General features: G+C 38.1%; 1 protein-coding gene across 8 annotated transcripts in view; it reads right to left on the reverse strand.

Moving 5' to 3' along the window:
* The window catches only part of SH3TC1 (SH3 domain and tetratricopeptide repeats 1), a 36,251-nt gene extending 16,366 nt beyond the window's left edge, over positions 1 to 19,885 (reverse strand). The window contains exons 1-5 of one of the 8 annotated variants that reach the window (XM_013179231.3): positions 19,546 to 19,885; positions 8,726 to 8,995; positions 6,409 to 6,483; positions 3,827 to 3,954; positions 652 to 757 (exon numbers count right to left, since the gene is read on the reverse strand). In XM_013179231.3, the coding sequence (XP_013034685.1) occupies positions 652 to 757; positions 3,827 to 3,954; positions 6,409 to 6,483; positions 8,726 to 8,954 (538 nt within the window). In that variant the 5' untranslated portion in view covers positions 8,955 to 8,995; positions 19,546 to 19,885. Of the gene's footprint in view, positions 1 to 651; positions 758 to 3,826; positions 4,028 to 6,408; positions 6,484 to 8,022; positions 8,054 to 8,725; positions 8,996 to 15,660; positions 15,812 to 16,479; positions 16,500 to 18,952; positions 19,045 to 19,435 lie in introns of those variants that run through there. The other 7 variants (XM_013179237.3, XM_013179242.3, XM_066996529.1 and 4 more) reach the window with 7 other exon arrangements.
* Between the last annotated feature and the right edge of the window lie 391 nt (positions 19,886 to 20,276).

A 20,276-nucleotide genomic window follows, 5' to 3' on the forward strand; every position in this document is an offset into this window, starting at 1 on the left:
AAACAGGACCAAAGCATGCAAATCTGTTTTACTTGATATTTCATCTGAAGCCTTACCAACTCGGTCCAGTTTGCTCATTACTACTCAGGAAAGATGTGGACCAACTAGAGGAGTCCAGTGGGGAACATGATCAGAGTTCTAGAAAATACACTCTGTGAAGAAGGATTAAAGGAATTAGGGTGGATTTTCCTAAAGAAAACAACACTGAGGGAAGCATGAGTTAGAAGCCTTCACTTAGGTCTGAGCCTGGTGCAAGGAAAGAATTATAAGTTCTCCATATCTATGGTGAGCAGAAAAAGCTGTGAAAGTATTTAAGTAGCAGTATGGATTAGGCACTACGGCACAAACACTTGGATTAGAATAAACTGCTTGGAAAGAAAGCATGATCTGATGCGAGGGTATTTAGACTAAACACCATCCAGAAATGATAGCTGTTACCTGCTTTGGTACAAATGCAGGTTCTCTTGGAGGTGGGGGATGTCTCTCCAACCCTATCCCCAGTACTACATTCAAGCACGTTATTTACTGCTATTAGGAGTTATCACATTGAAAATCTCAAGATCACATTCAACATATTCCCAGTCAAACAGAAATTATGTGCAGAGGAATAAAAAAAGCATATTGTACTGTTGTATGGTAAAAGAGCTTTACCCAATGAATGATAAGTTAGAAACTTCCATATTTCTTCAAAAGTTTTAAATGTCACCACTATTAGATCTTGATCGCTGTGAATAGAGAGCAATCTAGCAGAGAGCTCCTAAAAAAAATCAAAAACAATATTTTAATTACAATTTTACCAGGCTCAAGCAAAATTTCTCACTAGTTAACATTTATACTAAAACATTATGTACTAAGAAGGGTAAAAAAAACAGGATTTGGCCTATATAAGATACCTCTTCTTTAACACATACCTACAACATACAGCCAAACAAATTTTAGTCCGATTTATTCTTACCAGTTATGCTAATAATTACTCTGTAAATTCACAACTCTGGAATTAAGACTGGATGAGACCTAAAGGCCTGTGTTTCAGACCTGTCTCTGTACAGTGGCCAATATTTACCATATGGAGTGTGAAAGCCAGGCAGGCATCTAGTGATCCTTTCCAAGAATGCCCTCCTAGCCCAGAGCAATTTACAGCTTAGGAACTTCTTTTGCTAGGAGAACAGGCATTAATATTAAATACCAGAAGGATTTTTTTTCCCTGATATTTTAAAATATCTCTAGATCATTTGAGCCACTGTAAATTTTTAGGATCCACGGCATCCTATTGTAGGTTCGCCTCAGAGCTCTGTACACATATGACAACATACCTCCTTTGATGCATCTTTGACCTCAGTCTTGTGCCAGAGGAGACATGGAACAGTCATTCCCTTGTTCACTGGTTCCATGCATTAAAACTAATTAAATATGTTGGAATATTATTTTTTAGAATATGCACTAAGATCCTTTCCTCCTCATTTGTAACAGTTCATAATGTTGTGAATTTAACAAAGAACAGCAATAATCTCATTATAATTTACAATGTTGAATTTTATAAGGACAATGCTAACGGTGAGAACTACATAAACTTTCAAATTAGTGTAAGAAATATACATTTTAATGGATTCTAGCCAAAGATCGACAATGAACAACTAACTGACGTGCAAACAAACTGTTTAAAAATGGGGCTCTCCGGTGCTGTTGGTTGCTATCTTTCAGGGAAATACAAAGAAATGTGGCACTTTATGAGTCAAATATCTGAACCAGTATCTCAGAGAATAAATCAGATGCACAGCTAAAAGGTATAGTCTTACTGTATCATTTCCCAGTACTGTACCTTTGATCCTGGCACATCATAAATTGAAGTGCAACTTTAAAAAAAACAAACGAACCCTGCTGGGCAGCTCAACTCCACCACAACTGCGCCTTCAATCCCCCTCCTCAAAGGAAGAGGGGAGATTAATATAATTTATTGCCTATCACTAGCAGACTAGAACAGTAAGAAACTAAAAGCAAACACCTTGCCCCCATCCACCCTCTTCCACCTCCCCCCAGGTGGTGCAGGGGAACTGGGAATTGGGGCTGAGGTCAGTCCCTAGCACTTCATCTCTGCCACTCCTTCAAGGTCACTCCATGCCCCTGCTCCACGTGGAGTACCTCCCACGGGATGCCATCCTTCCTGAACTGATTCTGCAGAGGCTGCCCACAGGCAGCAGCTCTTCAAGAATTTCACCCCTATGGGTCCATACCATGGGGTCCATCCATCAGGAGCAAACTGCTCCAGCACGGGTCCCCCACGGGCGGCAGCTCCCCCCAGGCTCCCTGCTACTGCGTGGGCTCCTCTCCACGGGCTGCAGCTCCGGCCCAGGGCCAACCACCACCACTCAGGGCTCGGCTCTGGCCAGCAGCAAGTGCCTTTTGGAGCCAGCTGGACATGGGGCAACTGCTGGGCTCTGTTCACAGAGGTCACCCCTGCAGACCCCCTTCTACCAAGCCCTTGCCACGTAATCCCAAGACAGATCTGGAAATTGATTTTAAATCTACAAGTTCTCCCTCAAACTTTTTCTGTAATCTAAGCACGACAGAATTTTATCCACTGTTTATGACTTATGTCTTGATTTTAAAAGTTCTCTGAAATAATTGTTTAATTTCTATCTTTCTAATTCATGCAACATGAACACATTAAAATAGTAATTCCTTTTTGAAAATAAAAGTCCAGTTTAAGCCTCTTCCAACAGGCACGCCTCATCGCTACTTTGATCTTGTGCATACTCTTTTCTTCACCAGATTAAATATTAACAAGAGCCTGAAATCTATTAATAAATTGCCAACACATGCTAAAATATCTGAGCCTCAGGGGCTTTATGCACTGCTGAATATCAAAACAACATTCTAAGGAAATTTATCATTATAAATCTTGTTTCCTTCAAAGTTCTTTTCCCAGTCTGTTTCTAATAAGGCCACGAATCTAGCCTATTTGCATGCTCTTTTCCTTCTCATCACCCGTCTCTTCCTCCATCTCCTCCTAAACAAAAGTTAGAGCAGAGCAGCAGGAGTACAGACTGTTTTCACAGTCACAAAATCAGCAGGCTGGTGATGTAGGGTTCATAACATATGAAAGGAAAATCATGTAGGAACATATATATCTAACAGTCATAAAGTCATAACTAATTAAGATTTCAGTGTTTGGCTTGCTAGTGAAGGAGGCTAAAACAGAAAGAGGATGCCAAAGGTCAAATGGTATCATCCTGCTTTTTTCTTCAAGAGGAAAAGGGAGACTAAGTTGTATTTCTAGCAAACCTCAGTGGTTGTACAGAACATGTTTCCTATATACTAACAAATTAAAGACAGTAATAAAAAATGTTTAATGCTCATGTGCAATTTAAACCTATAGCTATCTAGCCCTATGAAGTCCAATATTTATACTATTCTCCTTCAGACTTCCACTTTGGCTTTGCAGTGGATTTTCTAGGTAACTTACATGCCAAATGACTATAAGCAACTGTAAACTGAAAAGCCAGTATGAGGGCAAATTAATAAATCACACAAAAGACAATTTCCTGTGATGTAAATCAAAGGAGAAGATATTTTAATTAGAATTCTTAATAACTTATTTAGCTAGGTTTATTTGGCATGAATTTGGTGTTGCTGTCTCTTTCAGTGGTTTGATATTTCTAATGTCTGTACATCATTTTGTGAACCAAGAGAAAACTCTGGTCATTCAAATTCAAGGATACAGCATGCAGATGGGCATGGAACCCAAGCATCTTGCTGATGAGTTCAGTAGCATAGAGCTGTATTCTCTGAACAAATAAACCTCTCAATTCCAAAACAGTTGACTTACACTGAAAACTGCCATGACCTCCCTGCTGTCATTTTCCAGAAGACGGAGCTGTTCTCTGAGCTGTCTTTGGAGTCTGGGATCGGGACATCCACTCTTGCGCCTTACCATTGTTAACTTCAAGGAGATATCTGGAGAAGGATATCCATTTATAGTGCTACAAGTTTGGTGATGAAGAATCAGCTTTGTAGAGCCAGAAAACCCCTCAAAAGCAGAGAATCTACATTAAGAAATATTTTTACAGTTTCGGAGACAGACACACAGAAAATTGAGCCGCTGCACACATGGAATTTTTTCTTCATTTTTATTATCCAGTAGGAATAATGATCTAGCATAAGACAAGATTTTTTGTGGTATTATAACAAAGGCTTCAGCTATGCAAAGGATTTGATAGTCTGAAGAAAATTTGTAAAACAACTGTCATGTTTGGGGATGGAGAAGAGAGAAGAGGAAAAATCAAGCAGATTGGTAATTTATCAAATCAGACAGCTCTACAGGCATTGAGAACACGCCCAGATTTCCAAATATCCTGTGCATACTTTAAAAGTCAAGGCAAACGTATTAGATAATGGCATCTCAGGAAAAGACAACCATAGTTCAGTGTGTTACAACAATGCTCAATGCTAATCTTAAATTCATGGTTATCTGACACATCAGCCCCACTACTTCAGAAGGCTTCTATAAATTGAATATGGGAAAAGCTCTTTCACAGCTAAGCTGGTTGAGCAGTAACAAACCAAGATAAGTGGCCAAACTAAAGGCTCACTTGCATGATTTCCTCATCACATGTGAAAGAATCTGGATACCTATGCTCAGACCTTAAAGTGGTAAATGAGAAGCTTTTACAACAGCTAGGGGTATAGTTGTTGCTAGCTCCTCTCAGATAAAGAGGATCTTCAATAAAGTTGCTTTCATTCTTCTGGTCTGTTAATTTAACTCAATAACAGTAAATCATATTCATAAGGTTTCAGATACTTTGATAGGCACATAAGCCAACAATACCCACTCAGGAAGAGTTCCAATTGCAAGCATGTGTATAGGTCACGTTTCCACCAATAACTGGGGTTGTTGCGCATCCTAAAATATTCCAGCTCCTCTGAGTTTCACCTTTTAATCTAGTAAAATAGATACTTTCACATTCTGAAGTGTTGCATCTTAATCTGTTTTCAGAGTGCTTTCTGTTTCTGGAGTTTTAAGACTGACTTGAACCTGAATTAGTCATTACTTTAATGTCAGTAAGAAGGGTTTCTCAGAGATACAAAGCAGTATTACTGAATTACAAGACCTCTCTGTATAGCTGTGCTCATACAATCAACTGTTAGCGCAAAGAACACAAATTAAAGCCTTTGAATGTTACTCAGATCACTTTTAGGTAAGAGCATTGTTGATCTTTTCATTTTATTCAAAGCCATGACAGATGCTGGCACAAGAAAAGACTTACTTTAAGAAAAGTTTGCCTAAATTATTTTACATAATCAAATTACCTTCAAGTTAAATACTTAACTCTATAAACATGGTTTAAGTCTTATATGAGTTAATAAGACTGAAATAATAAATGCATTGAACGAAAGGGACTAAAATATGTCTGCTTCTGCCAAGAGAACAAATAATAATGGCTTATGGGAATGAAACAGTCCAAAACCCAATTGCACCTGTGGTAATCTTCCTGTCTGTCCTGATCCATACCTTAATTAAAAACCCAAATTCTGTGTGGGTTAGGCAAGCATGTGCTTAAGCATGAATAATTTCCCTACAAACCACCATATGCCAGAGCACATCCCAGTGTTGTTTCCAATTTCTTTATCTCCAGAACAGAATCCAGGAGACTGGGTTCAGGGGCTGCTTTAAATTCAGTGAGTTAAGTCTGCACCCTTCATGCAAATACTGAAGCCAGACAGACTACAAAGGACATCATGCACAGATATTTCTCAGATATCAACATCTCGCAAATTATCAGAGAAGTAATTGATCTGTTGGTATAAGAGCACCTAGTTTGCTTGCAGGAAGGGAGAAGAAACTCCCAAATGATGAGGAATTCACACATTTCCTTTAAGAGTCAAATATTTTGATGATAACAACCAGTCTGTTTTTTTCGTTTTCCATAAGAAAATTTAAACGTGATTACACCCTCAATTCACAGAGTAGGCCAGGAGCCCACCTGAAGAGAAGCCCGTTGTACCTGCTTCCTGAAGAACTGCACTCAACTCCAGCTTTATTAAAAATACAGCATTTTAAATTTTGAGACTTGGAAGGGCTGCAAAATTATAAATAAGGCATTTGAAGAACTGAAACCCATACATAAAACAGTGAACTTTTTATTTGTTTTTCTTGTTTTTCTTAGCCATTCCAGTATAGTCCATAAACAGTTTCTAGCTTTTATTGCAGTTAATAAATTACCTTTTTTTATGAGAAATTGTCAATCATAAATCTTATGTAGAAGTTAGACACTTCATAGGTGCCATGAAGCATATCATAAAATTAGAGGAGTGACAACTGCAAATGCTGTTGTTGTAGCTGTCTCAATTTGAAAAAGCAATGAGAGAGCATTGTATGATTGCATGATATAAAGGCAGAAAAATTCTTACCAGTTGGAAAATTCTCAGCTTGACTGGGAAGGGTCCTTGAACTGACATTTGTGCATTTTTCATTTTGTGGATAATCTGTTATGATAAATAAATGAACAGTTAAGTGCATTTTTAAAGTCCACATAAAAAATATTTCATTTGATGCACTGTAGAAGTACTAGAACAAAGATTTTTTTCCCCCTTTCTGCTTTATAATTCTCCAAAAATATGAAAAGTATCTGAAGATCATTTCTCTCCTACTAGGGAGAAAGTTAAATCTTGGTTTGATCATTTTAACGTGAAGCTTTAAGATGGAATTTTCCATCAATTGAAAATTGATGGAAAAGAAAACTGAAGTCCCATTTGGGAGGGAGCAAAAGTCAGACACCATTGTCTCTTCACTTACACCTATGCTAAAAAGTGGCCTCCGCTGAAGTTTCAGTGGTATAAGTTACAAATAGTATCAATGACCCATACCAATGCATACACAAGGAGAAATAACCTTCTCTTTATAGTCGTTACAAATTTAATACTTGGGAGGGGGGGTAATATAAAAAAATGAGTGATATGAAGTTTTAAAAAATTAACACAAATAGTCTTTTTTTTTTTTTGACTCATATTTTCCAGTCCTTTTGGAAATAGTAGGTTTTTGTGCTAGAAAACACCCACCCAAGCGAGTTCTGTTTTCTCAAAGTTCCCTGAGCAAAAAATCAGTGAAGACAAGGCTTGATATTTCTAAGGAAGAAAGTGGTAAAAAAAAAAAGTCTATTTTTTAAAAAAAAAGAAATTTTCTGATGCAATTTTCATGTATCTTAAGCCATTTTCCACTGCTCTGCTTTTAAGAAAATGGTTGCAATATAGCAGGATGTGGAAATATCTTCCCTTTCAGTGCTTTTGTTGATGTTATGTGAACAAAGGCACATGATCAACTAAGAATACAGAAGCACAGAATTTTCCTACTTCGGAAAAAAGGCAGTAGGCAGTAAAAGTGTCATCTTCAAGGCTAATTACTACTATACTAGCATTAGAAATTGCAGTTCCCAAGCACTTTAGATTTAGCAGGAGAGCAGGTGGTGTCATAGAATCAGAGTCACAGAAATGCTTGAGGTTGGAAGGGACCCCTGGCGTTCCTCTGGTCCACCCCCCTGCTCAGCCAGAAGTACAAGCAAGACAACTGTCAAAACTCTAACAACGTGTTATCAATTTTATCATTATCCAATAGTCAATAAGGGCAATTAATTAACAGATGTTTCTGGTATGTGAACTAGTCATTATTATTATTTCTATAGTATCAGATAGAGATTTTTCTTGAAAGGTATTTGCTGAGATGCTAATACCCAGCAGGTAATATTTTATGTTAAAACTAAACCTAATTTCTGTTACTTTAAGAGAAATCAAAAACTATGAGTAAGCATTGTATTACTCAAGGGAGTTTAATTACAAATAAGGGTTTGCTATAAAATTTAAGTTAAAGCATAAAAGTTGCTATAAATACATTTTAAACATTTTCTGAAGTTCTATAATTAGATTCAAAGATTTAACGTGCATTCCATGCCCCATTCTTAATGAATGGATGACTTGCATGCTTTTTGGCAAACTGAAAAGAAACTTTATACTGCCCTGGGATACTTGTACCTGGTATTCCTGGATGTCAGGAGAGTTGCAGCTGTGAACAGAAAGACATTGTCTTTCTAAGCCATAGGACATACAATTTAAAATGAAATAAGTTTTCGTGGTTTCTCAAAGTATTTTCACATTCAGAAAGCTCACATTCAGACCTACTGTAAAGTAGGATTCTGGCCACTGGTTTTGACAGACCTATGCCACTCCACCAGTCCACCCAGAAAGTGTTTCTGACTTGCATATTTTTACAGTATGAAGTATGTTTTCATTTGCAGAAAAATAAAGATGGTATGGTAAAATGGAAACATGCAGTCTAACTCATCTTTACTTCCAGCTCTTAGAGATTATAGTAAAAAGTGCTAAGCAAAGTACCTGCACTTCACTCTTCTGGCTCTTGGGTTCTGATAATTTTCATCTCAGCTAATTTTAACTAACAGCTAAAGCGGGTTTCTATATAGATCATATAGTTTGCCAACCTATGCAGCATTGTCACAGAGGAAATACAGCTGTTGGCTTTTTACTGTAGATGTAGGTCAGAAAAAAGCTCAGTGGAAAAACACAACAGCTCTCTGCTTGCACACTGCAAGCAATATTTTAAAAAAAACAACACTCACTCCCCTCCCCCCAAAAAAACAAAAACAACGAAAAAGCAGCAATTTAAATGCAAAGGTAAGTCAAGAGCAGAGTGATCAGGATGTATCGATAGAGGTCTTACCCATTTGTTCTTGCAGTGTGTCTGTCTTGCCTCCATCCCTGGCAGTGCTCATGGCAGCATTGGCTGCCTCACATTCCCAGCCAGGCACATACATTCCCTGCTCTGTTTCTTTCCTTTCCAAGTTACTGCCTTGCTTTCCCTCTGGACTAGGAGCAGGGGTTCCCTCCTCCATGGTGCCATCAGAGCTGGGCACAGACACGCCACCTCCTGCTGCCAAACTTGCCATCATTTGCAGTTCCTCACAGTGATGCAATTAACATTGTCAATGATCTGGGGGGAGAAAAAAAAATACGGATTTAAAAAAAATCTCAGAATACATGCACATATGCAAGAGCTGTCCCTCTACTGTGGGAGTTATTTTTAATTGTAGAATACATTAAAGTATTATTTCACAACCCAACAGGATTGGAGACCCTGTCTACTAAGTAATAGAGGACAGAAAAGAGAATAAAGGAAAGAACATAACAGAGAAAAAGCAATTACTGTGACAGCACCAAGATGATGTTGCTTTGTTGCAAGGGACAGTTGATCTGGGATCAGCTGTACAACGTGACAGGAAGGGAAGAAGCACTTGGAAACACAGCAGCTGGCAGGGGAAAGCACTCAAAGCTATTCTGCTGCTGCTTGAATCTGAAGATACAAATAGGGGTGGGAAAAAGAAAGGAGTGCTTCCCCAGGCTGGGTGTTGTAAAACATCCCACAAAAGATATCCAAGTTTCATGTGTAAGCAATCTGAAATATTCTAGAAATTTCTCTAGAAACTACTCTGGAAACAATGAGGAAACATCCTCATTTTCATACCTTAACCCTAATCCCGGGCAAGACATTTTACCGAATGAACACCTCAGTCTCCCTCACTGCACATCTGGAGTGAGGAGGAAATTAACATTACTACATACCTTTGGGGACAGGGAGGTCTGAGATTCACTAGTGTTTGTCATTTCCCTTTTGAAAATGCTGCTTGTCACCTTCTGATTTACATTTTAGACTTCTTTCAGACAGAACTGGTGCATAACACCCAAACTCATCCCGGAAGAAGCTCCTGCAGTCAGGTGTCATTGGTGCTTTAGTGACAAAGCACTAAGTAAATCTGACTAATAGCAATCCAAGGCCTGAAGTGAAAAGTACTTGTGTCCACTGCTAATTATTCATTCCTGGCCAGATCTAATGCAGAGCCTCCAAGGGATAGCATCATTCATATTAACATAGGCAATGCAGGAGAAAACATTTTCTGAAGGTGGCAAGGATGGAATGGGTACTGCATGCTTAATTGAAACAAGCACGCAAATTTTTATAAATCCAGTTAAAGAATGAATCCTCTGGAGGAACCCCCAGTGCTGGAAGACTGGTATACAAGCATCCAAGTATTTCTTTGCAGTAAAGCAGCAGAGATCCACTGAAGCTTGAGGCTGTTGGCAGCAATACTGTTACTGGCATGAACATCAGGAAAAAGGAATAGAAATGGAAGTAGAGCACAAGTAGTTGCAAGCTTCATTGCTCCCTTTACAAGTTGCTGACTTGAGATGTCCTGAAGATCCCATTTCATGGGTACAAGCTACTTCAGTTTCAAAAGCCAGTTTTAAAGGTTGGACTAAATCTTAGAGGTCTTTTCCAACTGAACGATTCTATGTAAAAAGTGCAACAGCCATCATCCAGTGCACCTGCGAAGGATGCAGCTCATGTAGCCAGCACATGTCCCACTGATATTTAGACCCATTTCCTCAGTGGGTTCTCACATGCCTCTTTAATTGGTTCCATAAAGCCACAGGATAGATTTTCCCTTAGTTCTGTCATTCGGACTTGAACCCAAATTCCTCTGTGCTTACTCCAGCCATGCTCATTAACAAGCTACTGTCATTGTAAGTATACCAAACTTGTAATCTTTGTGAAATTTCCTCTGCTGCTTCTTTTCCAGCAGAAATGGGTTAAAACTGAAGCTGCAGATGAAAAATTGTTTTTGCTCTTCCAAAACCTCAGACTAGTGCCCAGTGACCCTAGTGTCCTGTTACGATCTGCCTTCAGACTAGTCTACAAATCTCTCCCTTCTCTATTGTAGTGGGTTTATGTGGGCAGCCCACGCAGGATCAGTTTGGGAAGGATGGCATCCCATGGGAGGGACCCCACGTGGAGCAGAGGATCCATGAAGGAGTGGTGGAGATGAAGTGCTATAGACAGACTGCAACCCCCATTCACTGTTCCCCTGCGATTTTACTAGCTTTTTAGTAATAGGCAATAAATTTCTCTAATATCCCTACAGTGAGTCTGTTTTGCCCATCATGGTAATTGTTGAGTGATCTCCCTGTCCTCATCTCAACCCTTGAACCCTTTGCATCACATTTTCTCCCCCTTTCCCTTTGAGGAGGGGGAGTGAGAGAATGGTTGTGGTGGAACTTGGCTGCCCACCTGAGTAAGACCACCACATCTGTTCACTATGAAATGGGGTATCTTAAAGCACGTACGTTATTCTAGTTTGCCCTTTCACACACATGACTTCCAGCACTTTGCTCCCTACCAAGCCTCATGTCATAGGTCCCAAAACCTGAGCAAACTGATGGCCATTGTGACCAGTGTCACCATCCCCTCTCTGCCCGCTGTGGTGGGCAGACACACAGGACAAGGCAGCGATCTGTTTGCACAACCTCCATCCTGTTCTGCAGTCATGAGAACTTTAGCCCACAGAGCACTTGAATAAACAGTAAAATATGTATAGACAGAAGAATGTTACACAATTATAACAAATTAACAAGGTATACGTGCAGGTAGTATGACCAACTGAGAGAATTAAACCACGTAAGTTAATGAAGTATGAAGAGATCTAGGACGGACATTGTTTTAATATTTTCTTTGTCCCCTTTCACTAATTAAATATTTTTTTTAAATGCCTGTCAGAGCAGCAAGGCTGGTTTTCAGAAGACTGTGCTGTAGCTCCATGGTTCTCAACATAAAGTTGTACAAAATTTTATATACACTTCCAAAACACAGACAAACTCAAACTCAATGGATCTTAGTGACTTCTCCCAAAAGAGTATTTCCACTAAAATATCTAGGTAACCTTGCAGTTCTTACTTCATATCTTAATTTCTTTAACTGTCCTGTAAAACTTCCAATCTGCCCTTATGATCTAATTATAAATGATTAAAAATACAGGCCTGCCAGAGCCTGAACTTACATTACTAGAGATATGCTTATCCATTTATATAGCTGATCTTTTCCTTAGAGTAATATCAGTAGCTAACACCATTCCTTTTCGTATCGTACCATGATTATATGTATTTTTTTCACACTTAACAATTAAATGCTTCTGTATCTATGTGTGGTGTCTCATGAAGAAATACTGTGATATTAAGGATAACTAAATTCCAAAGGTAGTTTAAAATACTGTTCTATGAATTCCAAACCCAATTTTTATTTTTAGATCAGATTATCCTTAATCCCAGAAGTGAAATTCAATATTCAGAATATTAATATTTTCCATCATCTCCTATTACAAGCAGAAATATCTTCCTTTAAAAAAATTACCAAAAACCATACTGTAACTTGTATTCTTAGAATTCAGGTGAGTTAGAGAACAGATATTGATTAAATCTTCCTGTCTTCTGCATGAGCGCCTGCCTGTTGGTAAGGGTAACATATATAAACAGGATTATGAATGAACCTATAGAGCATGGCACTGCAAAAACAAGAACAAGTGGGACTTTTGAATGAATCAAGATAGATATGATCTGTTTAAGAAGCCATAGTATCTAAGAGCCTAAGGCAAGGAACAAAATCAGGATGGGGGAAATAAAAGTGATAAATTATCAACATTTTCTCTTCTTTTCCAAAATACACAGAATTAAAACTAAGGTTTCAAAAAGCTTTGACAGCCATGCTCAACTCTGCAGTTTTGTTTCCCATCTGTAATGTTTACCTTAAAGTGTCTGCCTATGTAGCTATATATAAGCACTGAGAACAAGATTGTAAATCACTTCACTGCAGGTAGGCACCTTCTCTACCCACACACTTTAGAATGATGCCTTTTTTTTTTTTTAACATCTAAACACATCTCAAGGGATACAAATTTGAACCCAAGTGACAAATCTTTCACTGAATTTTGCATCACATCTATTCTTGTACTGTTCACCTTTGACTATCAAGTACCCCAAGGAGAAAAACTGTAACATAAAAACAATGCTAAGGTATGTCAGAATCTTTATTATGCTTGATGTTCTCTTATCTATTATCAAATAGTTCCAGTACAAGTTAAAACAGATTCAGAGGCACCGAAGCAGGGAAAAACATTTCACTACTATAAGATTTAGAAAATATTAACCCTCAGTGCTTGAATCACTCAAGTTTTTCATAAAAAATTATGGATCCTAACTTCTACTATTGTATTTACTATCAACTAATTAGTTATTCATTGATAGCAACAAGTACAAGATGACGAAGAAATGGAGTAAAGATTTTTTTTTAATATCTTGAATACTAACTTTGTCTTTTATAACTAGTTCTATATTTGTGTGCACTGACAAAACATTTTACTTATATCTCATGCTCTTTGAAGCTCAATGAAGAAATTCATATTTGGTATAGGATGCTGTCCAAAAAAAAAAAGCTAATGATCTTCCCATTTTTCAACACCAACCTCTATTCAAAAGCCGTGCACACAAGAGGTGGTCCTCCCAGCTGGTCTGGGCAAGTCTCACTTTCTAAGGCAGTGGAGAGGAGTGGTGGGAGAGGAGGGGCGATGCTGGACAGTTCAACAGCCCCTGTGGTAGGGCTACAGGGTTCACTGGCATCAGACTGAGCTCACTGGACATGCTGCCCTGCACAGAGCCACTGGCAGTACCTGTCCAGTCTTATAAGGCTCATTCTGCCTTCTCACCAAGCACAACAGTCTGGAAGGCTCTTGAACATAAGACACTTTATCCCTACTGGAAGTTAAATAGAACAATTCCATTATCATGCAATTTCCTTCTGTTGCTGCTTCCTTTTCATTGAGTGCCTGTATCTGTTTTCAAAACACAGTTAACCAGAAGAAAAAACACATAGCTTGACATTTTCCATTCCCCTGACTATGGAGGTGGAGGGTTTTTTCCCTGTTTTTTTTGGTGTTGTTTTAAGAGAAGTTGTGGATGACAGGAACACTGATTTTCACTTCAACCAATTTCTTCCAATTAAAGAGGATTGAAAAAGAAAACTAATAACATCTACTGAACAGGTTCTGTCTGTATCTTTAAAGGTGTATTTTTAAGTCTGAGAAAGGTGCCCAGTATATAAAATTGGCTGTATTTTAACTAGTTGCTAAAAAACTGCATGCAGCAAGTTATTTCTCTTTCACTTACCTTCCCGCTGGGAGGCTCAGGACAATTTATTAACCTGTAGCTTCAAGTTACCAGTGGCAAACGTAATTCTTTTAGTTTTACAGAGATGGGAATAAAGACAGATTATTTGTGGTCATACAGGAGTGCTATAGAGGTGCTGGAGAAATAGCCAAAGAATCCAGAAGTAAATGTAAAGTTCAATTAGTTTATCCAAGGGGATAATTCGTACATACTGGGAATGTTGCTGTGATTGCCCCTTTTGTGCATTAATTCCTATCTCTAAGGCAAATGAGCAACTGCTACTTTCTTTCCCTCCTCATCTCAGCTCACCTGCGCCCCTGGTGGATCACGGACAACTCTTCTATATTTAAGTCTCCAGCCTCTTGTGTACCCAATACAACAGAGCACTGGTAGCCCCCCAATTTTTACTCATATTGTGGTGCATTGCATTCCTGAGGGGCTCCAAACCAAGCAAGGCTGGTAATGAAACCTGCATTACACCTTCATTTGGAGCACATTTGACTGTATGCACATCCTTGATCTTGTGCTCTGCTTGGATCCAAAGTTAAAAGAAATGATTTTCCCAAACTGATGCTAGATTATTTTATTATTCCTTCTTCTGTGTTTCTCTCAACTCACATTTGCTTCACATCTTCTCTATTAGGCTAGAACCATCTTATTACAAAGACCATTACAAACTTTGTACTTAGAATAAATCACAGCCTTGATCTTCATGAAAGTCAGTCATGGGCATGACTTTAAAAAAAATCCATACTATGTACTACGTAGGCAAAAATTAAAAGTGAGCTTTTTTCCTTCAGTCCTACTATGTATTACACAGAAATGTAAAGCAAATCTGTAATCAAGTTACATGGATTTAGACATCTGAGCACTCTCCAAAAATGTAAGACAGACTCCTTTATCCCTGAAGTAACTTTAGGTTAGTTATCAATTCTTAGTAAACTCTGTTGCAAGCAGTATCATTTCTCATGTTTAGTCTACAAACAAAAAAGCCCCAGCTTCAAATCTGAAAGGCACGATAGATTTCTTCAGAAGTTTTAACCCTCTCATGATTCATTTTCTTCATACCTTCATAGCACTGAAATATTCTTTCCACACACGGTTCAGCTTTGAATGCACAGTAAGTCCAAAACTTCCAAGTTTTGACACTGAGATTTGTAGACTCAAATCTAGGACTGCATAGCTGGTTAAAAATACACAGAAGTTTTATGGGTGCTTCAAAAGAAAATCAGATCACCACTAGAAAACTCTAAAAGATATCTGTGAATCTCAACACTTCGTTTTATGTGTTAGATCTGACAGTTTGGCCTCTGGCAGCTAACACAGCAGAATGAAGTAGGAGGAATGCTGTTGTCACAGAATAGCTCACACAACGTACTCAGCTCACACAACACTGCCCAGAACAGCTTCTCAAACCCACAACAGATCGCGTTCACACATTTTGCAGTACATTATTGGTACGCAAAAGTATTTAACTACTAAAATGATCCCCCTTAACTGGCTGCAATTCTAACGCACTGATGATAAACCTCGAGTCAAATGCTAGACCACAAGTACCTAAATGATGGTGAGAGGCAGAGGTACAGACACAGAGCACTGATTTCCTACCTTTTCCACGTCTGATTTGCTGCAACATGCCAGTAAACAGCAGGCAGATCTGTGCCTTCCTCCGCTCTGCTCAGAACTGACTCCAGCACAGCTCTTCCTGTTTGACCTTCTTATCTTTCCTGTTGATTGCACAGCCAGACCGGGATGTGGTATGTACAAAAAGTTGTCTATTAACTGATACTGTTAATTGAAAAGCTTTTTTTAGGGGAAAAACCAACATTCACGAGCATGGAGTTGAGCTACTAAAGTTCATTATGCAAAGCAGAAATGTATCAAATGTGCTGGAAGGTTCATTCATTTATTCCTGCTTTTCAAAGCAATAATTCATTTTGACATTTTGCATTAGCTGCTAAAAGGTTTCATGGGACATATCCAGGCCCTTGTGCTAAGCAAGCGTTGTTCAGACAAAGTAACAAATAGACCTTTAGATGAAGCACCAGGCTTTGTTTCCCCTTTGCTTTTGATCACAGAATTAGATTTCTTCCTATCATTCCAGCTACAATAAGCCTCATGAAGATTTATTTGACAGTGAACTCACTCTGATACACTTGGTTTTAAATTGCAAAGTGTAGGGCTTTGCAGCTTAATCATGCAATCTGCAGCCACATAGCATTAAATAAGTTTTGGAAGTTAAGGAATACATACACAAGGCTTTATCAATGATCCAGAAGCCACAGCCTAAAGAAATGACCCACAAAGGCAAAGGAATAAGAATCCATCCCACTTTAAATTTGTTGGCTTTTTGTCCTCTACACTAAGATGAAGATGACTTTATCTTCTTTTTCTGCCTAACACAGTGAAAATTCCACACATGGTCACCTTGCTGGTAAGCACTATGTACTCCCAAATGCCAGTGGTGTGGGCTGTCCTCAGCATTGCAGCAGGCACTAAATGAGAACAGAACGAAGAGAGGGTGTCTGCCCCAAAGTCCATACATCTGGTATCTCAGACATCCCCAGACAACAAAATCACAACACACATTTAAGTTGCTTCTTGACTTTATAAACTAGTGATTAATTACAAATCACAATCTTGTTTACCTTACTTCAGCCAGTTATACTATATTAACATGAATTATAAATGCTACTTCACACGGATTAGCCAATCTGTTCCCACAGTATGTTTGGGAACACTCCATCCTTCAAGACATTATAAATTTGGAATTCTTTTCAAGTGAGTGTATAAATCACACCTAGTCAACCATCCCACAGGACTTTTCTCTCATTGCCATCGATATGATATTGCTCTATAACACCATACACAAACTTGTGTTCTAGTGCCACTTATAGCTACTTATATAGTAGCTATGCCCACAGCATGAAATACCATATTTCTTTCACTATTTTACAAACAACTAATTTTCTATAACTTTTATAAATGTCTAAATCTTTTTAGCACATTTATTTTGTTTGTATACTAAAGGATAATCTTTCATCACGTTATAACCTCAGATCTTTGCTGGTCTTCCTTTGACCTCTTTTTTTTTTTTTTAATGTAAACCCAAGATAATTTAAAAAAAAAAAATATCTAAACCTGTTTTCCTCAGTGATTACCAAACTTCCATCTTATGTTTCTATGCCCCAATCACTGCAGAATCCATACACATCTATCACTGATTTGTGTGTCCCTAAAATCTCAAAAAAGCACAAACAATTATTTTAGAGAAGTGAAATCGGGAGAGACACATCTTGCTTAAGGAAACAAGTTACAAAATATCAGCTGAACTCACAGTTCCTTAACTTCCTTTTCAGTACCTTTTTCTTCATCTGTCTTCTATGATTTTACTCTAAAGTGCATTTCATCATGCCATCCATGGTGTATAATTTCTTGGGGATGTCTACTGACATGTAGTTTAAGCGGAAGCAAGAAAACAAATTTTTCAGCTTCAGGGTAATGCTATCAGAAGTTTGCTCCCTCATTTTTTTAAAACAGTACCAATCCACATGAGATGTTATTCAACATTACTGAAGTTGTGAACAGCTGCTCTCATGAAATAACTCTAGAGACCAATATACTGTAGCAAACAGGAAGAAGACAAAGTTAGCAGGGTGGTTTCCGTATTAGTAATCACATCCATTGGATTTTAATCGCTAAAATTGCTGTGTGTGAGTTGTGCCACCTGGTCAGGTTTCCTTATGTGAAAGAACATGCTTCAGAATCCATCTTGTTTAACTATTAAAGTTACAAGCAGACTTGATAGCCCTGTTTACGTGTGGTTGTCCCTGAGCTTTTCAGGATCATTAAAAAAAGCTGCCAGGAGGACATTGCGTGTTGAAACAAGAAGCTTCCTCTAATTGTCTCTCTCTGTCATTGTTTTTCATTATCCTGTTTGTCTGCCCTTCTGCAGCTGCTCCAGCAGCTTTTCATTAGAGCAGCTTGCATTGGGAAAAACAACACATTTTAATATTCAGGCCAGGCTACACCTTCCATTATAACTACTCTTCCGTCACAGTTGGAGACATACCTATGAAAGAATATTTTAGCCTGCTACTAAAGGGACCAACTTTAATGCTTAAGCACATTGAAATGTAGCTCATTTGGAACTCCTGTTAACTGATATCTTGTAGTAAATATCAGATTTAGAAGGGGTCTTTCTACCCGCTTTACTAAATTCCTGCCTGATACTCTTTCATCTCAAGCTCACTAAATGTTACGAAGCCTACTCCTCTTTGCTGAATCCTATAATAAAAAGATTCTCTTCCATTTAATGTTTTGCTCAAATTAGCATTCGTCACTTCAGCTGGCATGACAAGCTTGAAGTCATGCAACATACTGCTTTTTTGGCTGAATTAGTCTCTTCGTTTTGTTTCATCCAGCAGTTGAAGTATACTCACAAAACAAACAAACAAAAGCAATACAATGAAATCTGAACTGTGAATTTAAGAGAAATATCAACTCAGCACACAGATGTAAAGTCTATACAGCTTGGAGTGTGAGCCTACAGTAGCAACATTTTTTTTAAGGAACTCACCTAAATAACTATATATATTTTTAACAGGCTTACCAATATACATGTTGGGTTCAATGTTTCACTCTAGGGCTGCATAAAACTTCCTTATAAATAGGTTTAGCCATATGTTTCCTTTTGATTAGCGCGTTATCTCACCACAGTGATTGCACATAGAGCTAGGTAAAGAGTTAAAGTGCTTTCTCCCAGAGTCCTGTCATCTTTTCCCCTGCCTGGTTGGAACCCAGATAGCTTTACTTCCCCCAGGGCTTGGAAAAAACACCACCCCAGCTCCACAGGCTGGGTTAGAAAGGCAAAACAGAAAACATGAAAAGAAAAATATACTCCCATCCATCTGTAAGGAAATGCCGTCGCCTTGTAGTCTGCAGGAAAATGCTGAGTCAAAACATCCAGCTGTTACACTGCTTCAACACTGTTCCTTAGCTATTTACCTAGCTCACTAAATAACAGCTAAATTTACTCACAATTATCACACGTTACTAATAGTTTCTATTGAGCTCGTTATCCCTCAACAAACCACAACATGGTACACTCCTGACAAAGCTTCCTCCTAAGTTTAGCAGCTCCTGAGAACCACTGTTATTTGCTTGAGAACATTTTTGGCCACAGACCAAAAAGCCAACAAGATCATACCAGTGAAAACATTTGGGCTCATATCCCAGTCCAGGCAGGCAAGAAGGTCATGATAGGACTCCCTGTTCTGTTTCAGCCATGACACGGATTTTAGGTCTCTCACATGTTACAGAAAAAGAAACCTTCTAGAATAGTTTCATCAGCTCACAGTAAAAATCAGTAATTTACACTTACCACTCAGAAGATTTATCATTTCCTTCTTTCTATATCACCAAGATTTATTTTCTGACCCACGGGTGTAACAACCTCGCATAATCAGGCATAAACTTTTGAGTCACACGTACCGCAGAGAGCTTTTATTTCTTCATGACCCCCAAACCAAAAGCATTCAGGGCTTGTATTCACAAGCTCCAGTACAGGGAATGAGCTTTCTCTATTTTATTTTTAAAGCTGTTAAATAAAATTGAATTCCGTATATCTTTTCTTAACCACTGCAATTAAAAAACCACCTAGAAATTCAGGTCTCTAAAAAGCCTTAAGAATTTAGGAAATGTATTTTGACATAGAGACAATAATATTGCTCTTCCACAAACCTACAACTATTAAAAGTGGAAAGCTGAAATAGAATTATCTAAACTTAGTTCATTTTATACTTTAAATGCCATAGAAAACTTTTTTTTTTTTTTTTTCCCCCCTAACCCGAAGAGACACCTTTTAAAGTATTTTGGATAACTTAAAGGAAAATGAGCACTTCCTTTTATAGCCAGGTGAATTGATTTTTTTTTTTTTTTTTCATTAAAGGCTGACTTATGCAGCTTCTTAAAGTTTTCAGGGAGAAATAAGACTTTATTCTTAAGGACAAATTTGTAACCTTCCTGTGGATTTCTAAGGAAAGCTAATGTGATAATATGTTATCTACTCTGTTCAAATGAATGTAATACTTCTTTTCCTTTGAAGAATTCTCTTCTTTTTCATGTTAGGCATTCAGAAAAGGACACTAATCAAGGTTTTTCACTGAGTGAGTTTTCTTATTTATGTTGTCAGAGTTTTTCCTCTAGTTTTTAAAACATAGAAC

The sequence above is a fragment of the Anser cygnoides genome, chromosome 4 (genome assembly GCF_040182565.1).
Source record: "Anser cygnoides isolate HZ-2024a breed goose chromosome 4, Taihu_goose_T2T_genome, whole genome shotgun sequence".
NCBI lineage: Eukaryota > Metazoa > Chordata > Aves > Anseriformes > Anatidae > Anser > Anser cygnoides.